The sequence below is a fragment of the Schistocerca americana genome, chromosome 2, assembly GCF_021461395.2.
Source record: "Schistocerca americana isolate TAMUIC-IGC-003095 chromosome 2, iqSchAmer2.1, whole genome shotgun sequence".
Lineage (NCBI taxonomy): Eukaryota > Metazoa > Arthropoda > Insecta > Orthoptera > Acrididae > Schistocerca > Schistocerca americana.
This window is the reverse complement of record NC_060120.1, coordinates 694,213,427-694,228,247: the sequence shown is the minus strand read 5'-3', so window position 1 is coordinate 694,228,247 and position 14,821 is coordinate 694,213,427. Positions and strand designations below refer to the sequence as shown.

The 14,821-nt window shown below is 40.4% G+C and overlaps 1 protein-coding gene across 2 annotated transcripts in view; it reads right to left on the bottom strand.

The window, feature by feature from the left end:
- The window catches only part of LOC124595580 (protein regulator of cytokinesis 1-like), a 239,812-nt gene that overhangs the window by 200,094 nt on the left and 24,897 nt on the right, over positions 1 to 14,821 (bottom strand). For both annotated transcript variants that reach the window (XM_047134370.1, XM_047134371.1), the window contains exon 2: positions 9,296 to 9,413. In XM_047134370.1, coding sequence (XP_046990326.1) covers positions 9,296 to 9,413 — 118 coding nt within the window. The remainder of the gene's footprint in view (positions 1 to 9,295; positions 9,414 to 14,821) is intronic.

The window sequence follows — 14,821 nt, the reverse complement described above, 5'->3', positions numbered from 1 at the left end:
TTTAATCTGAAGTTTGCAGAAGGTCTATGAGCTATGAAACAACTGCAGCTTGACAGCGCACTGACAAATGCAGGTACCAGTATTGACACTAGCAACCTCCATTTGTATAGAAGCATTGGCTGCTGAAATTGGCTTTTTAACAGCTGAAGCAAAAGTGAATGTGGGAGATTGCATGGCCTTATAGCTCTTCTTCAAGTCTCCATATGGGGTGTGTTACAACGTCTTAGTCGAGTGTATCTTCCGCTATTCAAGGAAATTCCTACTCCTGACAGGGTGATCCCCAGAGCAATATACTCACTTTGGAGGGCACAAGCAGCCAAATGTATGAAATTTGGTTGGCAATACTGTTAAATGTTTATTTGATAATATAAAACACACAAATACATTTATGACTATTTTAAGTAGAAGAGATTTACCTGTCCCGTTCCGTCATAAAATCTTGTATTTATTTGTTTATTACTTCCTATTATTTATTAAATTAATAATACCTTCTGTTACTTCTATGTATACAAAGTGGACAATAAACACTACAAATTGTATTTAATAATATAGTGTTTATTATTAGAAAAATATAACCTGAACATTTTTCTGTTGTATCACATTACTCAAATATTTTGTAGAAACTTATGAATTGGATATTAAGTGTTTGCAGGTACGTATAAACAATTGATTATATTAATAATTAAACTCTTAAATTTGAAGTAGAACTTTTACTTTCAGTATCTGAAACAGTAAAATTACAATGGTCAAAACAGCTGCAGAGAGACAGAGTGAATGGTGAAGATTAATAGAAAGTGAAGACGAATTTAAAGAAAATGATGAAAAATTGTCAAGCATAGGGAGATTCAAAAAACTTGCAGCAAAGTGGGAGGAAAACTTTTCAGACAAAATTAGTAGAAAATAAGTCCAACAAACCAGGATCTACAACAACTCAAAGCAAAGGAAAGCTGTTAGAAGACTCTTCAGGTCACTCACAAGAAGTCCTTCAAAGGCTTCTGCTGTGATGAAAGAACTAGTTAACACCTGTGAAGTAACATTATCACCAAAGAAACAAAGACGCCAAAATAGTAATCAAATTTCTGGGATGGAAAATGAAGTTCAACAATTTTCCCCCAAAGAGGCGATGTTTCAAGACAAACATCAGGCAGAAAAGATGCCATAATTGTGAGACAAGATAACGTGAAAACCAAATGTCAACAGATACATACACAACTACTGCAAAACCCTGTCAAATTTTCAAAAATGAACACCCAGACATCAAACTTGGAATGCCAAAAATTTTTTCACTTAGGCAAAATTTGTTTTTCCTCTTAGTGAGATGACACAGCTTAACTGTCTGAGCCGTTACCAAGAAAATATCCAATCGCTTCTATGAGCTCTGTCAGGTTACAGAAGAGAATTTTCAACAAAATTCTCTGATTGGATATCACTTTTTGGTTGTAGTGATGAGAATGAAAAATGTATGGCAAGTAACCCCCTATGAACCATGGACCTTGCCGTTGGTGGGGAGGCTTGCGTGCCTCAGCGATACAGATGGCCGTACCGTAGGTGCAACCACAATGGAGGGGTATCTGTTGAGAGGCCAGACAAATGTGTGGTTCCTGAAGAGGGGCAGCAGCCTTTTCAGTAGTTGCAGGGGCAACAGTCTAGATGATTGACTGATCTGGCCTTGTAACACTAACCAAATAGGCCTTGCTGTGCTGGTATTGCAAACGGCTGAAAGCAAGGGGAAACTACAGCCGTAATTTTTCCCGAGGGCATGCAGATTTACTGTATGGTTAAATGATGATGGCGTCCTCTTGGGTAAAATATTTCAGAGGTAAAATAGTCCCCCATTCGGATCTCCGGGTGGGGACTACTCAAGAGGACGTCGTTATCAGGAGAAAGAAAACTGGCATTCTACGAATCGAAGCGTGGAATGTCAGATACCTTAATCGGGCAGGTAGATTAGAAAATTTAAAAAGGGAAATGGACAGGTTAAAGTTAGATATAGTGGGAATTAGTGAAGTTCGGTGGAAGGAGGAACAAGACTTTTGGTCAGGTGAATACAGGGTTATAAATACAAAAGCAAATAGGGGTAATGCAGGAGTAGGTTTAATATTGAATAAAAAAAAAATAGGAGTGCGGGTAAGCTACTACAAACAGCATAGTGAATGCATTATTGTGGCCAAGATAGATACGAAGCCCACAACTACTACAGTAATACATGTTTATATGCCAACTAGCCCTGCAGACAATAAAGAAATTGAAGAAATGTATGATGAGATAAAAGAAATTATTCAGGTAGTGAAGGGAGACGAAAATTTAATAGTCATGGGTGACTGGAATTCGACAGTAGGAAAAGGGAGAGAAGGAAACATAGTAGGTGAATGTGGAATGGGGCTAAGAAATGAAAGAGTAAGCCGCTTGGTAGAATTTTGCACAGAGCACAAGTTAATCATATCTAACACCTGGTTCAAGAATCATAAAAGAAGGCTGTATACATGGAAGAAGCCTGGAGATATTGACAGCTTGGAGATAGATTATATAATGGTAAAACAGAGATTTAGGAACCAGGTTTTAAACTGTAGGACATTTCCAGGGGCAGATGTGGACTCTGACCACAATCTATTGGTTATGAACTGTAAATTAAAACTGAAGAAACTGTAAAAACACGAGAATTTAAGGAGATGGGACCTGGCTAAACTGACTAAACCAGAGGTTGTACAGAGTTTCAGGGAGAGCATAAAGGAACAATTGACAGGAATGGGGGAAAGAAAATACAGTAGAAGAAGAATGGGTAGCTCTGAGGGATGAAGTAGTGAAGGCAGCAGAGGATCAAGTAGGTAAAAAGACAAGGGCTAGTAGAAATCCTTGGGTAACAGAAGAAATACTGAATTTAATTGATGAAAGGAGAAAATAGAAAAATGCAGTAAATGAAGCAGGCAAAAAGGAATACAAACATCTCAAAAATGAGATCGACAGGAACTGCAAGATGGCTAAGCAGGGATGGCTAGAGGACAAATGTAAGGATGTAGAGGCTTATCTCACTAGGGGTAAGATAGATACTGCCTACAGGAAAATTAAAGAGACCTTTGGAGAAAAGAGAACCACTTGTATGAATATCAAGAGCTCAGGTAGAACTATCAGTTTAATAAGTCACAGCTGCAAAATACAAACTCGAATTCTTTACAGACGAATGGAAAAACTAGTAGAAGCTGACCTCGGGGAAGATCAGTTTGGATTCCGTATAAATGTTGTAACACGTGAGGCAATACTGACCCTACGACTTATCTTAGAAGAAAGATTAAGGAAAAGCAAACCCACGTTTCTAGCATTTGTAGACTTAGATAAAGCTTTTGACAATGTTGACTGGAATACTCTCTTTCAAATTCTGAAGGTGGCAGGCGTAAAATACAGGGAGCGAAAGGCTATTTACAATTTGTACAGAAACCAGATGGCAGTTACAAGAGTCGAGGGGCATTAAAGGGAAGCAGTGGTTTGGAAGGGAGTGAGACAGGGTTGTAGCCTCTCCCCGATGTTATTTAATCTGTATATTGAGCAAGCAGTAAAGGAAACAAAAGAAAAATTCGGAGTAGGTATTAAAATCCATGGAGGAAAAATAAAAACTTTGAGGTTCGCCGACACTGTAATTCTGTCAGAGACAGCAAAGGACTTGGAAGAGCAGTTGAATGGAATGGATAGTGTCTTGAAATGAGGGTATAAGATGAATATCAACAAAAGCAAAACAAGGATAATGGAATGTAGTCAAATTAAGTCTGGTGACGCTGAGGGAATTAGATTAGGAAATGAGACGCTTAAAGTAGTATATGAGTTTTGCTATTTGGGGAGCAAAATAACTAATGATGGTCAAAGTAGAGAGGATATGAAATGTAGTATGGTGATGGCAAGGAAAGCGTTTCTGAAGAAGAGAAATTTGTTAACATCGAGTATAGATTTAGGTGTCAGGAAGTCGTTTCTGAAAGTATTTGTATGGAGTGCAGCCATGTATGGAAGTGAAGCATGGACGATAAATAGTTTGGACAAGAAGAGAATAGAAGCTTTCGAAATGTGGTGCTACAGAAGAATGCTGAAGATTAGATGGGTAGATCACATAACTAATGAGGAGGTATTGAATAGAATTGGAGGGAAGAGGAGTTTGTGGCACAACTTGACAAGAAGAAGGGACCGGTTGGTAGGACATGTTCTGAGGCATCAAGGGATCACAAATTTAGCATTGGAGGGAAGCGTGGAGGGTAAAAATCGTAGAGGGAGACCAAGAGATGAATACACTAAGCGGATTCAGAAGGGCGTAGGTTGTAGTAAGTACTGGGAGATGAAGTTTGCACAGGATAGATTAGCATGGAGAGCTGCATCAAACCAGTCTCAGGACTGAAGACCACAACAACAACAAAATGAGAAGTAAGTGTGAACTACATGATGTACAAGATGTATCTCACAAGTTTAATGAACTCTCAGAGAATACAAATGATTTAACATAGTACAATTGGAAAATGTGGAAGAGAAGATTGATACAGTTTTCAAAGTGCTAATCAGCAACATACCTCACTTTATTATCATTGTATCTTAGTAAAAATGCAAAATAGCTACTTCTTAGAAAAAAAGAATAATGTTGATGGAGAAAGCATTGTGCTTTAAATAGATTTCACTGAAAACTATTCAGTACGGCAGCAAGATGAAATCCAGTCTGCACACTGCAGTTCACAACAAGTCACATACTCACAATTGAGGGCTGCATGACTCCTGCTGTTCTCCAAAGTTATGCTAGAATCAGTGACAAACTCTCTCACAGCAGATATGCTGTTATGCCTTTCTATAACATCTACAAATTAAGTTTCCAAATGTCACAGTTACTGACGTATTTTCAGATGGAGCAGCCAGACAGTTCAAGCAACAGTGTACATTATGCAACATTACCTTAATTCAAGAGGAACTGCATTTCTTATCAATATGGTATTTCCTGGCTACAAGCAATGATAAAGGAAGTGTTGATGGTATAGGTGGAGAATTAAAACATCACGTGTGGCATGCTGTGTTGAGTTATGAATTTGCTCAGGAAGTTTCAAAGTCCACCATTGTGATGTTGTGTACAAAAGATGAAGTGCAAATACAAAAGAGGTGCTTTGATGAAGCCATGGAGCATATTCATGCAAGTTCTGATAATCAGCGCACAAAGTTAAAGGTGTTTGCCATACAGAGTATCCTACACCAAACATTCTCAAATCAGTATTGAAACTCAGTTTCACTTCCTACAAGGAAAATGCCAAATGAATGATCCTTTTGTTGTGGTTAATTTTGCTGCCAAAAGCGGAATCAAACAATTCATAAGCTAAATTTTCACAACTGATAGAGATGAGTATGAAATTATGTTCATGAGGAAAAATACAACAGACTAAAAATTTAGTTTTAAACGTAATGATATGTCTTGTATACCATGATCTGACATTGTGAAAGTTCTTTCCACCCCTGACATGACAATCGTCACAGATATTTCTTTCCTGTATCATAAATGTAAGAAATGTATCCTGTTACTCCATACTGTTGACTGTTTTTTTTTTTTTTTTTTTTTTTTTTTTTTTTTAAAAAAATCAATGTAAGACACTAAATAAGCCACTTGTTGGAAAAAAAACCTTACTTTCATTCAAACTGAGAAGAGGATAATCACACCTGTCCCTTTCTGTCATATTGCCTGCCCTTTCTGTCACAGAAATATAAATTTTTATGGTCTAAAAAGTATCCAACCTTTGGCCAGAAAAAATATTTCGAATACCTGACGGGGTTGGGGCCCTAATACTCTTCAAAGTAGGCCTCCTTGTGCTTGTGCACACTTAGTCCACCAATCCTTCCACTGCCGGAAACACCTACACAAGTCTTCTTTTGGAATGGTGCTCAGCTCTGTCATCGTGTTCCACATTCTCTCTTCTCTACTCTCAAAACGGGACCCTTTCAGTGGCGTCTTCAATTTTTGAAACAACCAGAAGTCGCAAGGAGCGATGTCTGGAGAGTAGGGAGGTTGGCGAATGGCTGTAATTTCATGTTTGGCCAAGAATTTTTGGATCAAGTGGAATGAATGTGCGGGGGGCATTGTCATGATGATGTTGTTCCCAGTTTTTCGCCGTCCACATGTCTGGTCTTTTGCGCTGAACTGCATCACGGAGTCACCGGAGAACATCTTGATAATACTCCTTTGTCACTGTTTGTCCTACTGGTGCGTCTTCGTGATGCACAATTGCACGGACATCCATCAAAGCAGACAGTCAGCAACATCTTGATTTTGCTTCGCACTTGCCGCACTTTCTTCGGCCTTGGAGACTCAGGATGCTTCCACTGTGACGACTGTATTTTTGTTTCTGGGTCACACCTGTACATTCATGACTCTCCTGTCATCATGGTGTTCAGAACCCCAGGATCAGTGTTGGTGGTGTTCAGAAGGTCCTGTGCAACGTCAAAACGGAGGTATTTTTGTTCCGGTGACAACAACTTGGGCAAGAATTTCACAGTCCTTTGGTGCATGTTCAAATCATCATGCAAAATTGCATGTGCAGAATCTTTACTCACTCCAACCTCTTGGGCAATCTCCTGCACGGTCAGACAACGATCTGCCATCACCAAATTTTGCACCGTCTCAAGAACAGCAGCACTCCGAGCAGTTTGGGGCCTGCGAGAACGCTGGTCACTCTCCGTCGATGTGTGGCCTTTTTTTGAATCAGTTGAACCACTCCTTAATTTGTGTTACAACCACCCCATCTTCTCCAAACACCTGCTGAATCTTACGAATTGTTTCGCTTTGAGAATCACCAAGCTTTTGACAAAATTTGATGCAGTATCTTTGCTCAATACTTTCAGTCATCTTGAGAGAATCGGTAATCCAACAAACACGTTGTGTAACACTTCACTCAGCAACCAACAGGCAGCAACTGACCCGCTGGAAGGCAGGGACAAAATTCACACATGCGCATAAAGGTCTCTTCCTTTACTGTGTACAGTAGCGCCACACTATCGTCTCTATTTTGCGCAGGAAAATCAGAAGTCGGATACTTCTAGACAGACCTCGTATTAGTCATTTGATCTATTGCATTTATGTGACTTGCACATCCGATCCCTGACGATCTCACTGATAAAAATTGCCACTATCAATAATTTGTTTTCACAGGAATTCCATCCAACACTCAGAAGGTTGGCATTACTCATTTTTCTGAGTCCCGTTCCATCTTATATGTGATTGTTTATAAATTTGTTGTATTAAGTGAGTTACTGCTTTGTTTTTCATTCTATAATAAGAAATGATACTCTTTTTACTATAGTACACTAAGCTTCAACATATATTAACATTTAGTCTCTTAAAAAATTAAAATCACACAGAAAATTGATGTGATTGTCCAGTTCTGTTACGTCAAATGGCCTTGGATATTCTGAACTAGGCATGAAGATGCAGTTTATAATTAGTGTGACACTGTTTTCATTTGGATGGAGTTTGTATGTTTGAGGTACTCCTGAAGCATCGTGTGGCGACGTGGGGTCTCCTTACGATGTTCTTGCATCATATACAGTGCTACCTCAAGAGTTTGCAATGCCGTGCGCCACACCATGGAACCCTTCTGGAGAAATTCTTTGCCAAGGAGGTTCTCATCAATCAAATGATAGAAGGAAGATACAACCCCACACATTTCAGTTGGTACACAATTGATTTTTGAGAAAATCTTGATTTTCTTAAGGAATAATGTGATATTCAAAGACTGATACATGTACAATAAAGAAAGTCATCATTCAGTATATAGACTTTCTTTCAGTAGCTTGGAAACAGCACAAGAAGAGTTTTTTGAGAGTTTGCAGGGTTGTCTCCAAACCCGCACTGGAGCCTAATTGCAAGAAGTTGCACTTTGTCATCTCAAACCCTCACACTATTGGAGTTGCTACAAAAGAAAAGAGAGCTTCACTGTAAATTTTATAACAGTCAAAGCCTCACAGACAAACAAAAACTAAATTAAGCCAAAAATATCATAAGGAGAGCTGTGTATGAAGTGTTCAAAGAATTCGAAAGTAAAATTTTTTGACTTGACACAAAATCCTAAGAAGTTTTGGTCTTGTTAAATCAGTAAATGGATCAAAGTGAACCACCCTGACACACTGTGACCATAATGGCATTGAAGAAAGGAAGACAGAGAAAAGGACAAAATAGTAAACTTTTTCTCCAAAACTGTTTCACAGAGAAAAATCGCATTTTAAATTGTCCCATGAATGACAAAACGACATATCAAAATGAGTGTTCATGTGATGGGAGGAAGTAAGGAAGGAAGATTAATGTCCTGTCAACAACAATGCCATTGGAAATGAAGCAAAAGCTCTGGTGAAGGAAGGTTGGGGGAAGGTAATCGACCATGCCCTTTCAATGGAAAGATCCCGGCATTTGCCACATATGATTTAGGGAAATCACAGAAAAACTAAATGAGGATAGCTGGACAGGGATTTGAACCATTGTCCTCCATCTACGGAATAGGAAAGTGACTGAAATTGCTCAATGGAGGAAAAGCCACTGGACATGACAGGATACCAACACGATTCTACAGAGTACTCAAAAGAACTTTCCCCTCTTCCAGCAGCAATATACGGTAGGTCTCTGGAAGAGCAAAGCATTCCTAGTGATTGGAAAAAAGTACAGGTCATTCCTATTTTCGAGAAGTGTCACTAAACAAACATGAAAACAAACTATAGTTCTATATCTCTCTCATCTGGGTTTGCTGTAGAATTTTGGAACATGTTTTATGCTCAGGTAGTATGACATTTCTGGAGACAGATTGTCTCCTCTGTTGGAATTAAGAAGGGTTCAGAAAACAGCGGTTGAGTGGAACTCAGCATGCTCTGTTCATCTTGAAGACACAGAAAGCAGTAGAAAATGGCCCCCAGGTTGAGGCAATGTACCCTTGGCTTCCAGAAGGCATTTGACACACTTCATCACAGTGTAGCCTACTGTCAAAAACACGTGAAAAGTTCACAAACATAAAATTAGAGAGATTCAAGCCCACACAGGGGCCTACCAGCAATCGTTCTTCCCGCAAACCATTTGCAACTGAAAGAGGAAAAGGGGGAAGCAACAGTGGTGCACAAAGTAGTCGCCACCACCCGCTGTAGAGTTACTAGCAGAGTAGAAGTGTAGATGTGGTACATTCTAAGTTTGTAACCTGAACATTAATAACAATAATAATACATTAAAATAATAAAAATAATAAAGTAATGGAAAAATAGATAAGCTTATAAAATAAACTGCCTGCAAGGAGTTAAAAAATTGTTTTATTACCTCAATTTCTTTCTTAACCTCATCACCACGCTTTGCAACATCCTCTGCATTAAACCCACATTCTGCCCACAGCGTCTTAAGATTTTTGAGGAAGGCACTATTCGATATGGCTGTCACTCTGGAAATAAAAACAAATTATGACAGTAATGCTAGCGTGATACATTTTTTTTTTAATCTTTCAGTGTAGCACTTTTCGGAGCTACCTGATGGACAAAAAGCAATGAATGCCGAATTAACAGCAGTAACGACTAGATCAGCTCCTGGACAAGACAAAGGAGAGAAAATAAATATTATCTTTAGCAAGTTAAATGCATGCAATTGAGAGTAAAGCTAGGACAACATTTTTTGGTTTACATGATGGCAGTAATTACACCAGTGCTAAACACAATGAAAAACTTAGCACTTTTCCTTCTTTGGTTGTGAACATCAGTTTTAATTCCCACAACAAAGTACTTTTGCAAACCCAACAATCTGGAAACTTTATCACGATCAAGAGCAAGTAATGCAACAGATTAAGTTTTTGCAACAGTTTCCTTGGATAAAATTCATACATGATAAACACATCATATCAACTACGCGGAACATCACAAACACCACTGTGGCTATGGCAAATATTGCAATCGGCCTCACTGGAACAATTTCGCCATGATTTCTGCACAACAAGGCTGTATTACCATTCCACTGCCTAGAAAGCCAATTTGTTCTGGTCCACATCACTACCAACATTAAATACAATTATTTGGTGGTCAAACTAAATGAACATATGACTACAGAAGTGCAAGGAATCTTGATTTTATCAAGCACAGGGAGCAATGGTGAAATAAAATGGTTCTTTACCCACTGTGTCCCAATCTGAGGCCATCCGAGAGAAGATTTTGTGTATGGCATGTTTGAATGCGATCACACAATTTCCAATAACTTAAATCATCAGTGGACAATGCCGTACATGATGACATATTGCTGGGAAAAAAAAAAAGAAAGAGCTAACTTTATAGTATCTAATTGCCATCTTGACAGACATCTGATTGCACACTAAGCAAAATCAAATGATGGAAAGTCTGGGTTGGGATATCAACAATATTATAAAAAAGTGTAGATTGCTACTCACTGCAACAGTGACATGTAGAGTTGCAGACAGGCATCATGATAAGATTGTTATCTATAGGCTCTTGGCCAAAACCTTCTTTAGAAAAGAGAAATGTGCACACGTTCAGACAGGCAATCATACCTTACACACACGAGTGCTACCTCTGGCCAGACTGCAACAGAAATGCATTGAATGGTAGCAACAATCTGGGGTGGGGGCAGGGAAGGGTGAGGGATAGCACGCTACAGGTGGGGGGGGGGAAAAGAATCAGTGCCACCTGGTGGAGTATGCAGGGACTAGGAATGGCAGGGCAGGGCTGACAAGCACGGCATCACCAGGGTGTGGCAGAAGCAGAGGAGTAGTAGTTGTTGTTGTTGTTGTTGTTGTTGTTGTTTAGCGTGCAAAACAGCTGAGATGATAAGCTCCCTTGTCATAGCTTAAAAATGTCAATTACCGGATGAAGTTGAAATCAATAATACTCAGAGCCTAATCAAATTCAGTAGAGGGATACTAAAAACGATCCGTTCCCCTTTGAGAGGGATACTCAAATTGTTGAAAATTGAATGTCCTTTGCTGTATTACTATGACAAATAAAAGTAAACACAATCTACAGCTTGTGCTACATCTGCTAAAATATCTGATAACAGCAAACATACATTAAAATATACACGGTTATAAAATCGGCATTGGGTCAGAAAACTGTGCACTACCATTGGTTGTTGCAGTAAACACAGAGTGGTGCAGGGTCTCCACTTGGCAAATGATAGTGACTGAAGCGACAGTCCCCAATATGCAGCCAAGCTAAAAGTGTCTCCTCATAACGAGAGGGTTGAGAGGAAGTCGTCCAAGCTATTGGGAGATTTTTAATTTCCCTGAGTTAGTTGCCACATAGATAATACCAGTGCTCATGACAGAGGGACAAAATGTTTCAACATTGCGGCAACATACAGATCATCTGATGGGACAAAACAGCTAAAAGGCCAAGATAGTCTAACTGCAGCCTTGGCAGCAGCATTGGTAGCTTCATTGCCCAACACTCCGACGTGACCAAGAACCCACACGAACATCTTGTTGGCTCCATCATCAATGAGCGAGTGGAGGCATTCATGGATTTGTTGCACTAAGGGGTGGTATGTGTATAGTACACAGAGGATCTGGAGGGCACTAAGTAAATTGGAACATAATACCCAATTGAGAAGCCTGTGTTGTCAGACGTACTGGGTGACTTGATAAGAGGGCATAAAGTTCTGCAATAAAAATTGAGCATTGGTCTAGAAGACGATATCTAAAATGTGTGTTACCAATGACAAAGGTGCACCTGACAGCACAGCCAGTCTTAGAGCCACCAGTGTAGATAAAGGTGTCATCTCCAAGATGTATGAAAAGTTCAAGAAACTTAACAATAGGTCGAATCTAGAGTTGTGTCCTTGGGAAATGAACTAAGTTCAAGATGAACATGGACCTCAGCATGAAGCAAAGACAGTGAAGGATTCTCACCCACCTGGAACATGGCAGGTAACTTAAGGTTAAGCTGCTGAAGCAGTATTTGAAAGCAAACTCCAGGAGGAAACAAAGAAGTTGCGCTTACCTGTTATTGACGGTCAAGGGAGTCATCAAAAAAGGACAAACAGGATGGATGGTTGGGCATGGAGGACAGGTGGCACGCATATCTGTTGACAAGAACATCATGCCAGTACGACAGCGGTAGTTCAGTAGTGTCTGCATACTCATAACTGGGCTAATGTAGAAAGCTCCAAAGGCCAAATGTATGCCTCAATGATCGATTATGTTGAGACGCGGTAAAATGGTTGTCATGCAGATGAGTAAATGAGACAACTATAGTCCATTTTTTGATCAGACATGGGACTGGTATAAGCGAAGAAGGATTTTCCAATCCACTCCCCATGAAGCACCGTTTACAACACGTAGGATGTTTTGAGATTGGGTACAGTGTGCTGCCAGATAAAACATGTGGGAGTTCCTTCAAAGTTTCCTATCTAGCGTGAGCCCCTTGAATCTTGTGGTTTTAGACAAATGGAAGAGCAACTGAACCAAGATGTAAGGGCAGTGGAAGAAACTCCTTACGCTGCCAGAGGTCCAGACAGGCAGTTTTTTCAGTGGAAAAGTACAAGCCATTGTCAATGCTCCAAGGGTAAAGATGGTCAAGACATCACGTAAGTCATCACTCAAGTAAACACATCCAATGAGAGCTGCAGTAGATCGCAAAGTCATTGACGAAAAGAGAGCCTGAGATGCCTGGCAGAAGGCAGTCCCTGATAGGGATAATTGCTGCGGCAAATAGGGCTACACTCAGCACAGAGCCCTGAGGCACCCAATTCTCCTGAATAAAAGTGTTTGATATAGCTGAATCCACACCTACTCTGACAACCCAGTCTTTTAAAAACTCCTGGACAAAATGGGGCAAGCAGCATCAGAAGTCACACATATGCATTGTACGGTCAATGCCCATCCTCCAGCAGGTATCATGAGTCTTCACTAAATCAAAAAACACAGCTACAGTCTGGCATTTCCACAGAAAATAGTTCATAATATGGGCTGACAGAGTAATGAGATGATCAACTGTGGAGTGGTACTTGTGAAATCCACATTGTGCATTTGCTAGCAAATTCCAAGACTCAAGCCACCATACCAGCTGACCACTGATCATGCATTCCATTACCTTGCAGACACTGCTGGTGAGGGAAATTGGGCAGTAGCTGGGTGAAGATATTTGTCCTTACCAGGCTTGGGTATTAGAATTACAGTGGCTTCACACCAACATCTGGGAAACACATTGTCCATACAGATGCAATTATACTTACAATGGAGAAAGAACTTGCCGTCAAGAGAAAGGTGTTGCTACACCCGAATGTGAAAATTGTCTGGTATTGATGCGGAAAATTATGACGAGGTTAGAGAACATTCAAGCTGCCTCATAGTAAAAACAGTATTGTAGCATTTGCAATCACCAGTGTTGAGAGAAATGAGAGCAAGCTAACTGAGAATATCTGCCAGGAGAGAGTCACTTGGGCAGGTTCTCTGACAGCGCCAAATGGAATGGTAGGCGAAGTAATCACAGTTGAGGGTGTTGAGCGGTAATCTACAGTACATCTGCGCTGGCAAGACTGGATGACTGGGGTATGTCAATATTACAAAGAAAAAAGGTATAATTGGGGGGGGGGGGGCAGAGAGAGAGAGAGAGAGAGAGAGAGAGAGAGAGAGAGAGAGAGACAGCAACAGCTTGCAGCAGGGTGTTTAATGAAATAGTTTGGCTATGGAGACGACCCAAATGGGCTTCATAACCCCCATGTGAGCTGGAGTCCCTTCCTTAAAAGCAGGGTGGAAACATACTGGAATGAAGTTTAAGAGGACAAAGCAGTCTTTAGGGTGTAATTTCATTTCTGAGAGGCATAAAACAACTGGGCATTGTGATCGCAACAGCAGCTCAGTCAGCTGACTCCAGGGTGGAGAATCTGTTACTGATTCACACCAACAAAATGGAGGTCAGTTGGACAGAGGTGTCACATGGATTCACTGTTGCAGAGGATCTCCGAGCTGGAGAAGGGAAAGAACGTTTGTGTCTGTTCACCTTCTTGGTACCTTTGCATTTGTCAGACATGGACCCAGACATCTGCTGACTTGAGGTGCAAAAAAAGTTGTCTCTGAAGTCTTCCTTTCTAAATTTCTGTCGTTCTGATTGCGTCACAGGCGCCTTCACCAGTGAGGACAAACGATTTTTCGTGTCTTTAACAACTGTAGTGGATGGAGGTGAGGCTGTCACCTTATTAGTAGTTGATTTCACAACCGTAGCACTGAAATGGAAGTTGCAGATCTGTGTGATTAATCTTTCATGGGCTGTGACATAACAACAACGGAAATGTAACTGCTGGTTAGTGGTAAACAAGGCTTTTGGTTAGTTGACATTTTGTGAGAAACACTGAGGGGTGCCTTTTTCTTCACCCAAATCTCTGAACAGCTGGCTTGTAGAGGCACACAGGACATTCATGAGATGAAGCAGCATGGTTGCTATTGCAGTTGATTCAGCAGGGACGATAAGGTGGGGGCAATCTCCCTCATGAACATCCTTACCACGAGTTACACATTTGGCTGCATTTTTACACGACATCTGAGTATGGTTATAATGCTGACATTGGTAGCAATACATCGAGTTTGGTATGTAGAGTCTGACAATGACTTCATAGCCCATCTTTATCTTCGAAGGGAGCTCCACTCGATCACACGTTAAGAAAAGGATGCAGGTAGACACGAATTCTCCATCAACCCTCTTCGTAACACGATGGGCTGTGGTTATGCCTTTATCAGAGAGATAATGTTATCTATCTCCCTCAGTCATACCATCAGACAGCTGAGAGTATGTGACACCGCATGAAGAATTCCGTGTTTGATGATCCTCGACAAGAACAGGGTATCTGTGGAGG